Source organism: Panthera pardus, unplaced genomic scaffold (assembly GCF_024362965.1).
Source record: "Panthera pardus isolate Hobbes unplaced genomic scaffold, ASM2436296v1 HiC_scaffold_27, whole genome shotgun sequence".
In the NCBI taxonomy this organism is placed as follows: Eukaryota; Metazoa; Chordata; class Mammalia; order Carnivora; family Felidae; genus Panthera; species Panthera pardus.
Window position 1 is genome coordinate 117,857,641 of NW_026526843.1, and position 19,550 is coordinate 117,877,190.

The 19,550-nt window shown below is 48.9% G+C and overlaps 1 protein-coding gene across 4 annotated transcripts in view; it reads right to left on the reverse strand.

The window, feature by feature from the left end:
* The window catches only part of CLCN4 (chloride voltage-gated channel 4), a 63,108-nt gene extending 51,666 nt beyond the window's left edge, over window positions 1–11,442 (reverse strand). For 3 of the 4 annotated variants that reach the window (XR_008418330.1, XM_019417855.2, XM_019417853.2), the window contains exons 1-2: window positions 11,294–11,442; window positions 9,898–10,169 (exon numbers count right to left, since the gene is read on the reverse strand). Coding sequence is in view for 2 of the 4 variants with exons in the window: in XM_019417853.2 (XP_019273398.1) it covers window positions 9,898–9,941 (44 nt within the window). In the remaining 2 variants the exon portion in view is untranslated. Of the gene's footprint in view, window positions 1–9,897; window positions 10,170–10,577; window positions 10,681–11,293 lie in introns of all 4 variants that reach the window. The other variant, XM_053891848.1, reaches the window with a different exon arrangement.
* Window positions 11,443–19,550: the final 8,108 nt, after the last annotated feature.

The window sequence follows — 19,550 nt, forward strand, 5'->3', positions numbered from 1 at the left end:
CTCTGCCCCTCCCTTGCTCATACTCTCTCTCTCTCTGTCTCTTGATAATAAATAAATGTTTAAAAAATTAAAAATAAATAAAAATATGTTTCCCTTAGGGGCGCCTGGGGGGCTCAGTCGGTTAAGCATCCGACTTCGGCTCAGGTCATGATCTCGTTCGTGGTTTGTGAGTTCGAGCCCCGCATCGGGCTCTGGGCTGATGGCTCAGAGCCTGGAGCCTGCTTCGGATTCTGTGTCTCCCTCTCTCTCTCCCCTCCCCCGCCCGCACTCTGTCAAAAATAAACATTAAAAACTTTTTTTTTAATTAAAAAAAAAGATGAGGGCTGATGTGTGGTCAGTTAGTAAGCTTTGGGCAAGAGGGGCGCTTGTGGAAGGCATGACTAAGCTGAGAGGAAAAATAGCTCGTCTGTAATCTTGGCGGTCAGCCCTCCTATCTACTCACCACAAAGCCCACCAAAGCAAGCAGCGCCCCCAAGGGTTACAGTGGAGGGAGAAAAACTTCATGTTTGGCCACAGCCACAGACGAAGTTCCACATTTAGCCAGAAGGGAAACGAAGCAGCAAGGGGCAGGTAAGCACAGGCTGCCCCCCAGAGACACGGTAAAAAGTGCTCCCTCCAGACACGCCCCGCACCTGCCAGGCACCTGAGCTGCTGCCCGGTGGGGGGGGGGAGCCCGACTCCACCCTGGGAGGCTCGAGGGCCTGTCCCCAGGCCTCCATGACTCCCCTTCTGTGACATCAGGAGGGCTTACCGTCACCTCCGACAGGGAAGCTCTGGGTTCAAACCGGGCTCCCTGCTCTGAATGACACGGAGGTCTGGCCAACAGCAGGTGCCTCAGCGAGCAGAACCGCAGTGTGAAACCTGGCTGCAGGGAAGGAAATACAGCACGGCGATGGTGGACAACACCCGGCTGGGGCAGGGAGAGCTCGGATAGGGTGACAGTGGGTGGCCGCTCGGAGGAGGGCTCAGCGGGCCGTGAGTGACCTGGGCCGGCCAGCATGTGACACGGGGGCTTAGCCCTCCAGGCACAGAGAGCAGCCAATTCACAAACCCAGTGACAAGGATGAGTGTGGCGGGCTCAAGGTCCAGGTGTCACCGTGACCCTAAGAATCATGGCCACCAAACCGTGACCCAAGGGCACAGGGGACTTCATCCACCACGGGACAGCCGGGAAGAGATCATATGTGGACCGCAAGCGCCATCTCACGTGCTGTCCCTGTGCACCGCTGCCCATCGAGGGTAATCGTGCCCCTGACCCGGGGCGGCCTCCTGGGCCCGTCTCCACAAGCTGCCGTTACACGTTCACACTTGACGGCGCAGTCCGCGTGGCGCCCAGCACGCTGCCGCCAAGTCAGCCAGAGGCGCGCTCCGGCTCACCTGGCCACCCAGGTCCCTGAGGTCCTGGCCGCCATCGCATTCCTCACCGGCCAGCCCGCTTCCTCTCTCAGCCACCTCGGACTCTTCTCACAGCAGCCAGGGTCACCCTTTCAAACACAAGCCCCCACGCGTCGCTCCCACGCCTGAAAGCAGCCGGCAGCTTTACGCTCAGAATAATTCGGGGCCGGCGCCGCCCCTGCCGAGTCCCTGCACGGTCCGCCCCCCGCCACCTGTCGGCGCACCTTCGCCACCGCGTGTTCTCTGGTTCCCTCTTCTCCAGACCCACCGACCTCCTCGCGGTTCTTCAAATGCACCTGGCCGTGCCTTGCCTCAGGCCCTTTGCACTGGCTGTTCCCTCAGCCCCGAACACTCAGGCCCTCCAGGTTCACATAGCTCTCCCTCATTTCGCGTGGGTCCCTGTTCACGTGCTAGCCCTCAGAGAGGCCTTCGTGACCCCCCGACTGGCACTCTGAATCCATCACCGTCTATCCTTTGCCCCCTGCCGTACCTCACTAAACGCACGACCGATAAAACGGTTCCTTTCCCTTTCCTCAACTCGAACGTCCCACCAGGGCATGAGCCTTGTCTGTTTGGCACCACAGTGCGTCTCGCTGCCCAGGCTGGTAGGTCTCAACCAGGGGCACTCCTGCCCACCCGGGGACGTTTGGCAATGCCTGGAGTTTGGCTGTCACAACTGTCACAATGCCAGTAGTGCTTCCTACTGGCATCTGGTGGGTAGAAGCCAGGGAGGCTGCTAAACGTCGTACGATGCACAGGACGGCCCCCCACAGAGAGTCGTCCAGTCCAAATGGCCGCAGTGTCAACGTTGAAGAATCCGGGTCTGGACACATCGCAGGGACCCAACAAATATTGGCTGAGCAAGGAAGTAAATGCGGGAGGGAAGGCATGAATGAACACCGAGGCTCGCGTCTCATGGAAACCTCTCTGTAGCCAGATATGAAAGTGTACATGCTACAGGGGTCCGTGTATATGCGGTTCAAGAACACGCGAAAGTAAACGGTGCTGATGGAAATCAGAATAGTGGTTGTCGCTCGCACGGGGTTTGGCTCAAGGAAGGCAAGACGGGGCCCTCAGGAGGTGTGGGGAACAGTCTCTGTCAAAACCAACCGGAATAAAAATCCATGCATTTTGCTTCCATGTAAATTACATCCCACAAAAGCAAAAACCAAAAAAAAAAAAAAAAAGGCACGATATACACTCTGTAGATGGGTGCATTTGCACAGCCATTTTCAGAAACCACATTTCAGCAAGTTATCGGTGGCTGCCTGGGGAAGGGGGGGGACCAGGGGAACGGGGATACAAAGGAGACTTGGTGTTCTCTGCCTAACCTTGATCCTGCTGGAAAGTCACCGTGCGTCCGTAACGTGGACGAGCCATTCAAAAATACTTCCGACGGTCTGTGAAGGAAAACCACCCCTGCCCTTAGAAAGGAAACTTTATCTCTGCCGTCCACTGAAAAGGCGGTTAAGCAACGGTTTGATAACACGGTCTTTCCCACAGCCGGCACGCAGGGTTTGCGGAGGAGGGACAGCGTGTGCGGAACAGACTGTCCCCAAGGGCGCCCATCGGTAGTGGGAAAACAGATAAGCCTCACCACTCGCTAACTAACAGCGCTCAGCTCCATCGGGCGGGAGGGTGGAGGCGGGAGGGAGGTGGCTGGGAACCTCTGGCCAGCAGGCCTCAGGGCCACCGGGGGCACCCGGAGCCCAGCTCCAAAATGCTCCTGCCGGGCCTCACCCCGTGACCCACTCAGTCAGAGCCCCCCACATGCCCAAGAGTCTACGTTTCTTCTCTATCTTGTTAAAAATGTTTTATTATGAACATTTTCCTTTTTTTTATCTTTTTATTTATTTTAGAGAGGGGGAGAAGGGCAGAGGGAGAAAGAGAGAGAACCTTAAGCAGGCTCTGCCCTGAGCACAGAGCCTAATGCGGGGCTCGATCCCACCACCCTGGGATCATGACCTGGGCCGAAATCAAGAGTCGGACGCTCAACCGACTGAGCCACCCAGGTGCCCCTATTGTGAACATTTTCAAATACACAGAACATTATCCAGAAGAGTCCAATGAATAGCAGCAAATTCAGTGTTTCCATTTGGCCGAAATTGCCTCACCTTTTTCTCTTCCCATTTAACTGAATCATTTACACACCAATTATTTTCTAGAACAGCGGTTCTCAAAGGGTGATCTGGGGACACCATGGGATCCCCAAAACCCTTTAAGGGATCCATGCTATCAAAAATATTTTTATAATAATCTTACATTGCTATCTGCCTTTTCCCATTCTCATTCTCTTGTGAGTAGACAGTAGAATTTTCCAGAGGCTACATGACGTGTGATATTGCGACAGACTGAATGTAGAAGCAGGTATGAGAATTCACCTGTCTTGTATCTAGCCGTACGTTAAAGAGATCTCCAAAAATGGTTCAAAGAAATTGCTAAGTAACTTGTTGCTATCGTGACACTCCGTCCCTAAATACTTCAGCACGCGTCACCAAAAAATAAGACTCTTCTACGTACACGTGTGTTGGCTATCTACAGCTGTGTAACAAAGACCCCAAAACGTGGCGGCGGGAAACAAACCCGCGTCACCTCACTGTTCGCGTCAGGAACCCCAGGGTGGCTTCGCTAGGTGCCTACCACACCACAAGATTATCACATCTAGTGACACTGACGGTAGTTTCCTTATATCGTCTAATGACCACTCACATAAACATAACCCGGGTGTCCCCGGGCGCCGATTATAGGTGTTTGCTCGGGCCGGGGCCCAAACAGGGGCCACGAGTTATATTTGGTTATTGTCATGGGCTGAATGCGTCCCCCCAGAATTCACATGTTGAAAGCTAACCCCCAATGTGATGGCAATCAGGAGACGGGGCCGTAGGGAGGGTACCAGGTCCTGAAGGAGGAGCCTCGTGATGGGATCAGTGCCCTACGGAGAGACCCCAGCGAGCTACGCAGGCTCCTGCCACGGGCGGGGGCAGGAAGGTGGCCCCCGCAGCCCCGAAGAGGGCCCTCACCGGAACCGACCCTGCGGGCACTCTGGTCTGGGACCGCCAGCCTCCAGGGCTGCAGGACATAAACGGCTATTGTTGCTAAGCCACCTAGTCTGGCACTCTGGCAGCAGAGGGCGCCGGGACAGTCACTCGGTCTCTTAAGTTTCGTTTGATGGTGAATACCCTCCTATTTCCTACTTCTTTCACGGCTGTGACTTGTGGGCTGTGACTTGTCACAGAGGTGGGCCTGAAGGCCCAGCGAGGGTGCCATGCCGGCGGGAGAGGCGCAGGGGCGAGAGGGGCCCGCAGGGAAAATGTCACCCCCACGCAGCGCCTCTCTCCCTGCGGGCCAAAGTGCCTGATGCCAATTTGGGGGGGGCCGGGAAGAGCCGGAGAGAAGGCCGATGGCAAGGGGACGGGGAACCGCACAGTGCAGGCCGTTCTAAGTGTCCCACCCCACCCCCACCACACTGGGCGCATGATGCAACGCCACGGCCATCACCACCAAGGCCATCACCGCCAAGGCCATCACCGCATGCTGACTCCTGGGCGTTTCCCAGCCTGCTGACCGTCTGCCGTCCCTCTGATCCCCCCGGGTCAAGGCGGCAGGACCAGCAAGTGCCGTGGGCCCCACGAGACGGACCCAGCACCGCTCTGATCCCCAGGCTTGGCGCGCCTGAGCACCGTGCCCCGAGGGGGCTCCGCGGTGGGCGAGACACCGCCACCGTCCTGCCACCCTCCCGCGGCGCCACGCGCTGCCGCCACGAGGAAGGGTCGCGGCTGTGGGGCCTGCGGGCGCAGGGAGCCTCCCCGTCCCAGCTAGATTCCCGGCGACAGCTCGCTCACAAACAGGCCTCCCCTTCCGGACAGAAGCTCCTTCTGGAACCCACAACGTAAAAAAAAGCCTTCTCGTTGTATTTCCCAACACATACGACGTGACGAAAGGGAATTGGATCTCTGACGGAGGGCTTAGCACCAGACGACTCATAGGAAAACGAATTCTAGAATACCGGAGCCAGAAGAACATTTAGAGAGCATCCAAATCGGTGCTTCTCGACCAGGGGCACCGCTGCCCACCCCAGGGGACACGTGGCGGCGTCTAGAGACATTCTGGTCGTCACGACTTGGGGAGGCGCTACTGACAGCTAGTGAGTAGAGGCCTTGATGCGACCGAGCATTCTACAGGGCACGGGTGCCCCCCCCCCAACAGCCTGAGCCAGCCCCCAATGTCACCACTGCTGAGGCGGAAGAACCCTGAGATCTACGTTTCTTGGTTACTTTGAAGAAGAGAAAACTGTGGCCCACAGACGCGAAGCAACGTGCCCAAGGTGCCACGGTCCGGAAGCCAGAAGAGTCCGGGTCACAACTACATCCGTCTCTATCACCCGTTCAGCTCTATCTAGGGTTGGGCGGGGGGAGAGGGAAGGCGGAGGGCCCAAGGATCTTAATTCCTGTAGCCAACTCGAACCGAACGAAGGAAGCTGCAATAAGTAAGTTGCTGAATTACTGGAACAACACATCAGGGTGTCCAAACCCTGAACGAAAGGCCACACATAGGAAATTACACCAGATACAAAGATTAACTCGAACTAGATTAAAGACTCGAACATAAGACCTGACACCATAAAACTCCTACTAGAAAACACACGTGGGGGGGGGGGGGCGCCTGGGTGGTGCAGTCGGTTAAGCGTCCGACTTTGGCTCAGGTCATGATCCCACAGTTCGTGAGTTCGAGCCCCATGTCGGCTCTGTACTGACAGCTCAGAGCCTGGAGCCTGCTTCGGATTCTGCGTCTCCCTCTCTCTCTGCCCCTCCCCCATTCATGCACTGTCTCTCTCTTTCAAATATAAATAAACATTAAAAAAAATTTTTTAATTAAAAAAAAAAAAGGAAAACACAGGCGGTAAGCTCCTGGACATAGGTCTTGGCGATGGTTTTTGGAATCTGACACAAGCAAAAGCAATTAAAGCAAAAATAACTAAGTGGGACTACAGCATATTAAAAAGGTCTGCACAGCAAAAGGATTCGTTTATAAAATGAAGAGGCAACCTACTGAATGGGAGAAAACGTTTGCAAATCATATAACCGATAAGAGGCTAATATCCAAAAAATATGAAGAACTAATACAAGTCAACAACAACAATAAAAAAAAAAAAACAGATCCAAAAATGGGCGGAAGATCGAAATAGACATTTCGCCAAAGAAGGCATCCAGATGGCCAACGGGCACATGAAAAGATGCTCAACATCACTCATCATCAGTGAAATGCAAATCAAAAGCACAACTAGGTAACACCACACACCTGTTAAAATGGCTATTAACAAAAGGACGAGAAATAACAAGTGATGGCGAAGAGGTGGAGAAAAGGGAACCCTCACGCACGGTCGGTGGGAATGTCAGTGGTGCCCCCGCTATGGAAAACGGTACGGAGGGTCCTCAAAACACTAAAAATAGAACTACCATATGATCCAGCAATCCTACTTCTGGGTATTTATCTGAAGGAAACAAAAACACGAACTCAAAAAAATATCTGCCCCCCTAGGTTCACCGCAGCATCATTTACAATAGCCAAAGCATGAAAGCAACCTAAGTGTCTGTCGATGGATAAATGGATAAAGAAACTGTGCTATATATTTACAGTGGAATATTATTCACCCGTAAGAATGAAAGCTTGTCATTTGCAACATGGATGGACCCCGGGGGGCATTATGCTAAAGGATGTAAGTCAAACAGAGAAAGATAAATACCTTCCGATCCCTCTTATATGTGGAATCCAATGGGTGGGGGGGGGGGAAGCTAGAGAACAGATTGATGGTTGCCAAAGGCAGGGGGACGCGGTGGGAGAAGTAATTTTTTTTTAATTGAAGCTTCAGACATGGTTGGATCCAGGGACTTGAAAATAATTAGTGACAAATAAAGATCAGTTACCAGCGAGGTAATGAAAATTGCTAGCTGTCTCCTTGATAATGATTTCAGCTTGCAATGCGCGGCCAAATCCAATTCATCCTGGACTCCTGCACCAGCGAGGACTGCAGGGGCACCACCGATGGCTTAACCCCCTCTGGGGTGAGCAAGGGGGCTCCCACCAGGCCTTCGGGGCTTGTTCAATTACTAAACATTGACTGATTTATTAAACACTAACTAAATATGCCCTGTATCAGGCCCAGAGCTAGAGATAAAGGAATGAACAATACAGACACAAATCCCTGCCTTCATGGACTTCATATTCTAGCAGGGAGAAACACAATAGACAGGTCAATTCTTTAAAAATTTTAAAAGGGGGCACCTGGGTGGCTCAGTCGGTTAAGCCGTTCGTGAGTTCCAGCCCCGGCATCGGGCTCTGTGCTGACAGCTCGGAGCCTGAAGCCTGCTTCGGATTCTGTGTCTCCCTCTCTCTCTCTGCCCCTCCCCTCCCCTGCTTGATAGTGCGCTCTCTCTCTCTCTCTCTCTTAAAAATAAACGTTAAAAAAAAAATGCTTTGAAAAAATCAAAAAGAAGAAAAAAATACAAGGAGAGATCACTGTTACCTACCAGAAGAGCTAGATTTTTTTTTTTAATTAGTAATACCAAGGTGCCCGCAGGGAATCATTTACATACAATAAGACTCATTCACAAATAAATAAATAAACACAAAGAGATACCACTACATACCTACAAGCATGGCTAAAATTAAAAAACAAAAAATAAAAACAACTCAAGGTGCTGGCAAGGATCCTGATTAACGGAAATTCTCCTACGTTGCTGGTACACCCACCTCGGAAAATAGTTTGGCGTTTTCTTATAAAGTTAAACATAAATTTTAAAAAAAGACTACAGTAGCAAAGACCTAGCTACAGAGATAGAGACAGAGACATGAATGTATGCATATTTATATAGATATAGACGTGGATGTGGACAGAGATACGATTTTGATATTTGGATCTCTAGGCTGAAGTACACGCGAGACTACGTTCCAATATCTTGCCAGCTCGTTTTCTGACACAGCATTAATTTCTCTGAAACATTAGTCTGATTTTAGCAAATGAGAAGCCTTGCTGACTTCACCCCACCCCGCATTTTCTTTAAACATTTAAACATTTACACATCTCCATTTTTCTCCCCCCCCTCCCCCCCCCCCCGCCGATGTCTTCTGGGTGGCAAACTTATGAAGTTCTAGGTTGGAAGAAAATTATCCGTTGTTTTTATAGCTTTGCCTTATTCTGAAATAAATAGTCAGGGCAAATCAATTGAAAATTAGTCAGAAAATAGGCAGAGAGAGGAAGTATATAATCCCCTTCTTAGAGCCAAAGCTATTGGGGCTGCCTGACATCACAGTAAGCCCACAGCAAGGGGAAAAGAATAGAGAACCCTCTTTAATTATCAACTAAAATAGCACTGCGTTTTAACATTGTCCTCCGACAGTTGCTGGGGAATCAAATTATTCATGGTGTGAGTTCCAACACAGCTTACGGACACCCCGACCTCCAGAGGAGTGATGTTTTACAGGAAGGAATGCCACATTCTCCTCCTAAGGGTGCCCACCCATGTCCTGGCCTCAGGCTGTAACCAGAGAAAGGAATGTAAACAGGTCAGAACGCTTAAGAGAGCCCATTAAAATCCCACCCCCACCCCCTCACCCCGTCTGGCTAGAATTGAAAAGTCACCTGACACCACCCCCCCCCATCTGCCGCTGAGTCATCAAGCCCCTTCTTCCAGCAGGCTAATTATTCAGCACGGGGGGGGGGGGGGGGGGGGAATTAAAAAGAACACTGGGAATTCTTGGGGTTTGGTATTTGTCTCCACCCCCCCCTTCCAAAATCCACTTTGTTCTTCAGAGATGCAGCTAATCCGCTCTTAACGCCCGCAGTTATCTTCGGAGGCTGCAGCTCATTTTATTTATTCTATTGTGTTTTCTTGGATACCGTTATTTTTTAATCTACCGAAAACACCTGGCGGGGGCGGGGGGAGGGGGGATGCATTTGTGACATATCCCCTTTCAACGCTGGAACCTTGCAAAATTCTGCAAAAACGATTTATATTGCACATCTAGCTCTTTGAATTGCTAACCAAGAAGTTTCCACTCCATTCGAAGCCAAGGGGCTCTTGCTTTAAAAGAAATCAGGCTAAATCCTGAGGACAGACCCCTGTAAGGAGAATTAGTCAATGTGTCATGATTTATGAAGCACAATGGCAGCTGGAAAACAGTTGACAGTTATCTTGGACAAGCCCCTTCCTCTCCCTATAATGCACGTAGGCTGACGGTTCCAGATTCTTCGCTCTCCTGAGCGAGAGGCCCCGGTCTTCCCGTCTGGCCCCTGCCCACTTCCCCGGATGGGCACGCCAAGACCCGAGTCACGCGTGGGCCTGCGACAACCCCCCCCCCCCCCCCCGCTCCGCCGCACCCCCGCCTGGCGCAGGCAGCAGCCGCAGCGGCCCAAGACCCCACTTTCGCTTTCCGGGGCGCCGACGGGCCGCACGCCTGCAGGCCGGGGCTCCGCCTGCAGAGTGGGCGCCGCGCGTCCCTTACCTGCAGTGCCGCATGGCGCGTCCGGCCGCCCACCTGCACAGCATCCTAGAGCATCCTTTCTTCAGCGCGACGGCTGCGAGCGCGGTGACGTCACCGGAGGCGGGTCCCACGCCGCCACGTGACGCCCTCGGGGCGAGGCGGGGAGAGGGTGGGGGGCGTGGAAGACCTGGAAGTCCCCGGAGGTGAGGAGCGGGGGACCGGGAAGCCCCGCTCCGGGGCCTCCCCTCTGGGCAGTTTGCTGGACGCGCGCAGCTTGCCTGGCCTTTCACCGGCTACGGGAAACAAACAGCACACAGGAGGAGAAACCCGAATGATTACAGGCTCCAAGCGTGTAATAGGATTTCAGAAGAGTTAGCAGTACAGGGATTAGTAACGACAGGGAACAACTTAGTGTGTGAGTTTTAAGAGTCTTTATCAAATGCAACGGAGAAACCGATTTTGTGTAAATCAAAAGGGCAGTTGAAATACGAAGCGCACGGAAATACTTTGCGCTGAGGTTCGATGTTTGAAGTCATACCTCAAATACTTTAATTTGAAGCATATTCATCATGGAATATTACGCTAATTGCACTGGTGAGTAAGGCTTTTGTCTACTGTCACTAGCGTAACATTCTAATCCATATTAACGTGGATTTGCCAAATAAAAAAAAATAAGGATACCGTATATTCATGCCACCTACCCGTGTTTTCTTAAATCTTCTGGCAAGGAATTTGATCTCTCAGACATGAAGGAGTGAATTCACAAGAACTCACTATTTCACGCTTTTTAATTTTTATCACATTCTGCAGAAAGTGAGTCATCTTACTATTACAGAAAATATGCACGATGTCAACAGTTCTCATTCACAACTCAAAACAGCCTTGCCTAGAAAGCCTTAGAAAATTCCCAACAGTGATCATGTAAATTTGAAAGGGCATATTTCAAACTTGAGCAGGGAACATACCAAGTTTTCTTCTGCCAAACCATATAAACGGTTTTGAAATGTGAAAGGACAAAAGCAGGAACCGGTTTTACTTGTATCCCAGCTTCATATAGACTAGTTTATTTTCAATAGAGTTTAAATCCCAATTTTAACATTCCCTTGCCCAGCCCCCCCCCCCAAAGAGATGTGAAACATTGTTTTACAAGCAGATAAGATTTACCTACTTGCTATTTATTCCGCAGGTTTCACGTCCTTCTATATTTAACCTGGGCCCTTTTACCGCCATTCCCTCCACAGTAACCAAATATCTGTTCAGAAGGTCAGTCTGTAATTTGGGAACAACCAGGGGCCCTTGCCCCTCACAACGATCTATTATTTTCAGCACCGGATTTTAAAACTCAACAAATGTGGCCGTGTGGTTTTCTAGGTCACTCCTCGCAAGCTTGTTTTTCTAGGTGATAAGTAACTCTTACCTTGGGCTTTCTGGTTCCTGAGATAGAAAGTTAAAAGGCTACCGAAATCCCCCGTTCCCGTGGGTGGAGGGTCTAACGGAGACAGAGTCTGACAGGCTCACTTTCCTGCCAGAGGCAAATGTCGATTTCATCCCCAGGCGCCCAGGGCGGCCCCACCCCCACCCCCCACGGAGCCAGGCTCGGAGGTCACGTGCTGGGCCCAGCCACTCAGCCCGGCCCAGCCAGCTGGGTCACCTCTCGGGTCTGGAGGCCCGCCATGCCAAGCTCTGTCGCCTCCTACCCTCGGTGTGTGTCCCCGGCCGGCGAGAACCTCGCGTCCGGGACACAGGACGCTCTGCCCTGAGAAGCCGGCCTGCACAGGCTGCTGTGACAGAGTTCCAGGAGTCGAGGGGACGTGGGGAGGGTCTATAAAATGCCCTCATGCGGTCTGAAATGACATGCTCTGTGTTCCGGCTCGGCAGAAACAATTACAGCAAAGGCACCTTCCTCATTGTGGGGCGATTTTTTTTGCCAATAGGTCAGTTTCACCTTCTCTTTCGGAGGGGATTGCTCAAGTGTAAGACACATTACAGCCAACAGGGCGAGTCAGAAAAGGCCTAAAATGGCCGTGTCAGTTTCCAACAGAATGAGATGACTTCTGTCAAAGGTTCAAAATAGCCGAAATAAAACCAGCGAATCCCTGGAGCACTAAAACCAGAACACGCTTCACAGTGGTGAGTTATAATGGTATAATTTTCAGTGGTTACCGGTCATAGCAACTTTGGGAAGCGGTGCACGTTTTGCTTATCCTTTCCAGAGACACAAGCAAGAAATGACCAGGTCCAGTTAGCTTTGCCCGCCTGACTGGACCGGCTCTGTCTGCTCGGGGACCCTTCAAGGTTGGTCTTCATTTGTTTCTGATTTTAACAGTTCCCCCGCTTTTGGTCATCCGTGAAGCAGGCTGAGAGTATGACCGGCCGTAGGATCACGGTCTTGGTAGCCAGTCCAGAGGATCACACATTTCTGTTTCCATTGAGTCATCAGGCCAGAGGGCCCTGGAGTCCCCATCTTCGTCATTCATTCACGTGGTTACTGCTGATTTCCTCCAGTTGCCTGATCTTGTTGGATACCATTTGGCAGGGGACTGACTGCCCACAGGCACTTAAAAGCCTCAAGTGCATACAATATGATGATTGTAGGGAGAACAATAGCCAAGGATTGAAAAATTCCCCAGAGCCGAGATACCCAGGAGCCAAGGTTTAACCAACCAAATAAATCAACCGGGTTATAATCAGATTCAGGTTTTACCTCACTAAGTCAATCTACAAAAAAAAGTTTATTTACATAGGCACAACATGATGTATTAGCAAACACATATCCTCGTGATTTCCTAGGACAGGATGAACTTGATGTTGTATTTCAGGAGGCGGTGTCGCACCTGGGCTTCCACCTGAATTAGGCGGCTATGTGATGTGGGCAATCAGGTGATTTAATGAGAGGCATTTCTATGTTAACAAAAGAAAAACAAAGGCCGACAGTTGAAGCAAATTAGAAGTTCCGTTTTCTAAATTGGGAGAGCAGTCGGTTGAGAAGATTTCCAACTGTCGGATTCTAAGGATCTTCAGATAGAGTGCAAGCAGTGACAGGCAATCAGACTGTTTGTGGTGTGAATGTCCCTGGGGGTGGTTCTGAGTGGCCACCTGGCCACAGGCCCAAAGATGGTCCACACCATCTGAAGCCCGTATCAAGTTGTCCAGCTTCAGCCTGCCTGGCTTCGGAGAAGGGGCAGGTTTAAGTTCACAGTGATTCCAAGTCAAAATAGTGGGAGAAAATTGGAAATGCTGGTCTAGAGAGTGGCAGCCAAATACTGGAGGAAGCTGGAACTCAGGATCCAGTCCAGCTTACAGGTAGAAAATAAGCCTCAAAGACGATCACCAGCACTCGAATCTAACATCCACCAGGGTGGGTTACCGAAACATAATTTTCTCTCCGTGATCATTTCCATTTCCATCCAAGACAACGGAGGCAAGACGGATTTGTTTTGCAAATTAAGTGGCGTTTTAATAAACTCGGCCTGATTATTTATGTAAGTGCAGCAAGAATAGTGACTGATCATGTTCCTCCGGATCCTTTTAAATCTGCAAAACCAAACATGAAAGAACCAGCAATATTTTAAATGAAGTCATAAAAATTATAGTCATCTTCATGGATCCATTTGGTCTCTTGTAATTAATTCTTGTTGAGCTCAATCTTTTGTCGGTTTTCTGAACTCATCACTTTTCCGTGGAAGTTGGAGAAATTCTTACCCACTTCAGTATTACGATCTTAAAGTCATCAGAAACCTCTATTCTACAGAGTACTTATCAAGGTCTTTTTCATGAATCTCCTCAAAGATAAAGCATCTTTGCAGGAACATTGTTGCAAAAGCATCAGGATGAAACAAAAGACTTAAAAATCGGCAGTAGTTAAACATCAGATGAGAATTTATTATAATGCAATGGACAAGAAAATTTGGTCATTTCTGATATACAATATTTTAAGACAATCGCTGGAATTATCACTGATAACACTATGTCAGTACACCAGATTCCCAAGAACTTCATATAATTTCTAGAACATTTATATCAATAACATCCATGTAAATATTTCCTAAAAAAGTTTAGCATCACTTGTTATTTGATAATGCTTCCCATGAAATGTAACATAACATTAAAGTGTTAGTTGAAAAAATAACTTAGCTTTTTAAATAAAGAAGACCCCGTTTGCTTACGTAACCTGATGAAGTCAAAACATCAAATCTTTGTTTTCTAGGCGGATTACATTAAAGGTAAAGAAAAACCTTTGTTTGCAGTTTCTTACCAAGAGCAGACCCATAATCGAAGAAAACTTTGTCCTTCTAACAGAGAGGAAACCAAATTCTAATTTTGCACCATTATACTTTGGATGTTAAAATTCTTCCTTTGGGGCACCAGGGATCCCATGGTTCATGAGTTCAAGCCCCACATGGGGCTCACAGCTGTGAGTGGGGAGCCTGCTTTGTATCCTCTGCCCCACCCCCTCTGCCCCTCCCCTGCTCGTGCACCCATGTGCGCGCGCGTGCGCGTGCTCTCTCTTTCTCTCTCTCCAAAATAAACATTTAAAAAATAAAAAATAAAATTAGTCCTTTTTTTTTTCTTTTTAACTTAAATAAATCCATTTTAATCTTGGTCTGCTTGGCCACACATAAGATTCCTTTCTCAAGATCCCTTTTCCGCAAGCCTTCAACTTTGTAGATCCATTCGCATTTAGTCCTATCTTTTTTCTTTCTTATTCTGGAACAGTGATTTTACTTTAGGATAAAATTACTTTCTTTTTCTTCCTTACGAAAAATGCATCTCCATCCCTCATATCATCTTTTAGCCAAAACACACATCCTGCTTTTCATATCCAGCCATTTTCTTTCACCCTTCTTATTTCTAGTAGTTTCGTAAAACAAAAAACAAGCAAACAAAAGCCTCTTTTTCCTGACAACTTCACCTTTATTCGTTCAAATGTTTTCTCAATTTCAAAAAATTACAAAGCTTATCTAGAAACGAATCGGCACAAAGCTGTCGCCACAGAATAATTACAGATTCGCTCGTAGACAATAGCATATAATACAGTGGAAATACACCACACGCTTTTTGAAATTTACAGTATGACATTCACTCGCATCTCCAGGCTCAGCCTGACATTGCCCTAGGAGACCGGGGATGATACAACGGGCAGGGCCACCAGGGTCCCCACATCGTTGCTGAAGACGTTCGCCCTAAGCTGACCAGGCAGAATAAAAATTCAAAAGACCGGACAGCAAGGTCGAAAGTGGCTGTAAAGAGCTGGGAAGCCGCCACCAGATTTCCCAGCCTTGCAAGTAGTTAAAAGAAATGGGGCAAATGCTTTTAAATAATTTTTTTCTTCTTTCTTTTCCCTTTTGTTCTTCTTTCTCCTTTCTTTTTTTTCTTTTTTTCATGGGTGGTTGTTCTCCTAAGGGCCTTTCCAGCTGGCCACACAGACCCTTCCGATGCTCAATCTGCTGTGGAAAAAAAAAAAAAAACAACCCAGTGGCTTTCCAACATGTTGGAGAATTCCACAGCAAGAAACAGAGTGAATAGTATGGCCCTGCACATACTCACACATATAAAACCATAGAAGTGACTGAAAGAAAAGTTTAATAAACTGACACACGTTTCCCATTTTTAGTATATGCCACGCACGCACTCTGTTTTGTGCTTTACGAAATTATCCTTTCCTTTATACACAGATAATAAATCCACCTATAATAAGTCCATCTATAAAGGGTGGATAAAATTGAAGATCCATATTTTCCATTTATCTAGATATAAGTAGATCATACGCATATTTTCTATGCACAGGAAGGCTAACGTTCACTCACCGAGGGTCTGTGAGCGCAGTTTGGGAAACTGGAAGTTTCGGTAAATCCGGGCACAGTAGGAAGAAGCTGCCCGGCCTCTCACCTCCCCAGGGGGCCGCCTGCTGCACCTGCGTTGTTTGCCTGGAGCCCGTGCAGGCTTTGTACCGAGTTACCTGCCGCTTCTTCTTCTGGTTCATTCGCAGCCCTTCCTCCCATTTTTTAAACTATTTGTAATCTTTGCCTTCCAGGGCAAACCAGGAAGCAGGTGACTGCGCGCTATCGTATATTAGCATCCTGTGGTAGATTAACGAACTGATAAATACATTGCAAGATTATTGGAAGGGTCTTCTAATAATTTTTTTCCATGTGGCGTCAAACATGTTTATCGATAGACCCAAATATTTGCTCCTCTCTGTAAAAATTAAAAAGTAGATAAACTTCTGCTTAGCATTTAATGTTCATCTGATTTGGAAATGAGTTAGATATTCACTGAAGAGCCATTATTTGGTTTAACTTAGCATAAACTTTGACCGTATTTACACATACTTAAATTACTTCTTTTTAACGATGATGCTCGGATTAGACATCAAATGGTTAACCATTATCTTATTTATTGTTTTGTTGTTGACAAATTTCGAAGACATGCTTGCTTTTATTAAACCAGCAAATTTAAATGAATTTTTATTTATCAAAGATTATCCCAGATCATGTGAACTTGAAACAAACATTTGGCCTACTTTCTACAATTTCTAAGAGTATACTTGATTTCTGTAAACACTCAGTTTTCTTTAAGCCAATTAAATAGAGCTCTTTGCAAATTAGTTTTGGCAATACTCATAGAAAAATGTCACACATTATGACATATATACACAGACATACACACAGACATACAAAATACAGACACAGAGCTCTTACAGCCTTCGTTTTAAAATTTTTAGGGGCGCCTGGGTGGCGCAGTCGGTTAAGCGTCCGACTTCAGCCAGGTCACGATCTCGCGGTCCGTGAGTTCGAGCCCCGCGTCGGGCTCTGGGCTGATGGCTCGGAGCCTGGAGCCTGTTTCCGATTCTGTGTCTCCCTCTCTCTCTGCCCCTCCCCCGTTCATGCTCTGTCTCTCTCTGTCCCAAAAATAAATAAAAAATGTTGAAAAAAAAAATTTAAAATTTTTAGCCATGTTCCAGGTACAAAACTCAAAAATAAAAATGGTTAGATCCAAAATGTGTTTCCCGGCAGATACACTAAGTTAAAGTTACATGCTCAGGTGGCCAAAGTTTTTCTAAAGATTTTTATTTGCATGCTGTAAGGATCCTTTCAGAACTGTGTTTGAAATGAATTTGTCTTTGAGAAGCTTCTCCTCCTCTCCCCACCCAGTCTCCTATTTTGTGAGATGAGACTTTCAGACCCGGAATCTCTGGGATCCCTTCCATTTCTAGCACTCGAAGATTCTAGCAGCTGATGACGTTCCATCTGCCGGAAGAGTCTTTCTCCCACTTCTCTTGGGTTTCAAGGTCCACGCGAAACCGTGAAAACCGTATCTACAAAGCTCACCGCCTCTAAATGGTGCCGGGTCGGCCCAGTCCGCGGGAAACGGCCAGGACGAGCCGGGGCACATGTCGTGCGGGGCGAGAAGTGGCGGGGCCCACACAGGAGAGGAGGGACGGCGGGTCGTTCCTTTGTGTTTAAGGACCGGTCGGCACACATGGAGGGATGGTGGATGGACAGGAAAGACCGGAGCGAGCGTGCCCTCTGGGCTGGGCGCGGGGCAGTGCACCTGCTCCGCGCGTGTTTCCGCTTCGTGTCAAGCAGGCACGGCTGAACTTCACCGTGGCTCATGCTGGGGTTCAGGGCAGGCTGCCCCTCAAATACGCCACTTTAGCACATTGATTGTTTCGAATTCAAGTCGCATAAGAAGCAGCCCGTGCAAGGACACTCTGGCCTGCCGTGTGCCCTGGGAGCAGGACATAAATCCCCCGTGAAGGCGCCCGTCCCGAACCCGGAGGAAGGGAGACGTCCTTCCTGCCGGAGATGGGGGTCCAAGGCCAGAGGGCTGTGGAAACAAACCTGTTACTTCTCACTAATTTGCTACCCCAAGCCTGGACTTTCGTCAATTCTTCACAGATCTGTGGCTTCTTTGTCTACAGGGTATAAAAGCTGCTTGCTGTGGTCACTTCTTGGCATCTCCTATTTCTCTGGGCTCCCGTATGTACAAAATTAAATTTGTTTTTCTCCCATTAATCTGTCTTATGTCCATTTAATTATTGGACTAGCCAAAGAACCCAGAAGGGAAGAGGGGAAAGTTTTCTGCCCCTACAATACAATATATTTGTATCTACACGGATACCTTTGTATCTGAACACAGAAAACAATTAGGTAGCAAATTCGCTGAAGTATCAATCGTATTTCACTGGTTAGTGGGATTGGGGGTGTTTTACATTTTTCTTCTTTTTAGCTTAGTTACATTATCTAGATTTTTTTTTTTTTTACAATTAATGTGTATTATTCTTGAAACAAGAAACGGTTATTGCTTGTTTTCTTAAAAGCACCGTGGCAGACAGGATCATGGAATGAACATTTGCGGTTGCTTTTCTTTTTTTTTTTTTTTTTTTTTTTGGCTGTTTTTCAATGCCGATCTTATTACTTGAAGATTCTCAAATCTTAACTGCAAAACCCCGGGAGAACAGTTCCTGGTCGTCCTAGATTATTCTGCTCATAAACATCTTTAGGAAAAGCGGCCGCCAGCCCCAAACCGGTGTTAATGTTTAACCGTCTGTCGGTCAGTCTCACTTTCTCCGCCACACCAATTCCCTTCCTGTTGTGCCCTGTGTGGAGACAGAAAGTGAGCTGTGACCGTCTTTCGTGCAACGATCCTTCAGACTTTGAGCTTTAATCGCTCCTTACAGGTGCCTTCCGTATTCTTCGCAGATTCCTGCTCTGTTCCCTTTGAAGCCGTGACATTTTTCCGCGGCTGGGCCATGCTTGGCCGCGACAGCTCTGGGGGAGGATGCTGCTGGCATCTAGCCAGTGGCTGCAGGCGAGGGATGCTGCCTGGCCTCCCACGGCGCGCGGGGCGCCCCCAGCAGAGCACCGGGAGGACAGAGCTGGAGGAACCCTCGTTTAAAATTACTCGCGAATGGGGCGCCTGGGTGGCTCAGTCGGTTAAGCGGCCGACTTCGGCTCAGGTCATGATCTCGCGGTCCGTGAGTTCGAGCCCCGCGTCGGGCTCTGTGTTGACAGCTCAGAGCCTGGAGCCTGTCTCAGATTCTCTATCTCCCTCTCTCTGACCCTCCCCTGTTCATGCTCTGTCTCTCTGTCTCAAAAATAAATAGATGTTAAAAAAAATTAAAAAATAAAATAAAATTACTTGCGAAGTATAATTTAATGCCAAAAATGTTCCGTTTTCCAGCCCCTTTTCAGAGTTCACCACGGTATATATAGCGTGCTGGAAACTGCTTCATTTAGAATGCCTCCAACGTAGGACTTCCGGCAGGTGGCACGTACAGGAGAGAACCTGGCGGCTGGGACACAGAGGTGGCAGGAAGCTTTCAGAGACGAGGAAGTGCATTCACGGCCTGCTAGAAAGCCGTTTGCAAGCCCCCTTGCGTCAAAGCCCTGACGTCAGTCTCCCGCTCCCCGGGCTGGCGTGCCCTGTGGTCGGGCCCGGTCCTCCCGGCTTCTCACCCGGGGCACCGCGCTAGCTCCCTGAGACTCTCCACGGAGCAAAATCATTTGCTCACATTCGCCTCGAGCTCCTGCAGGAAGAGAAGGGAGCTGGATTGACCTGTCTTTGAGAGCACACTCCCTGGGGTGCAGGGGTAGACCAGAAGCAAAACCGTCTCCCGATATTCTCAAGCAAAGACCAGCACCTCTTATCATACACCATCTTGAGGTACT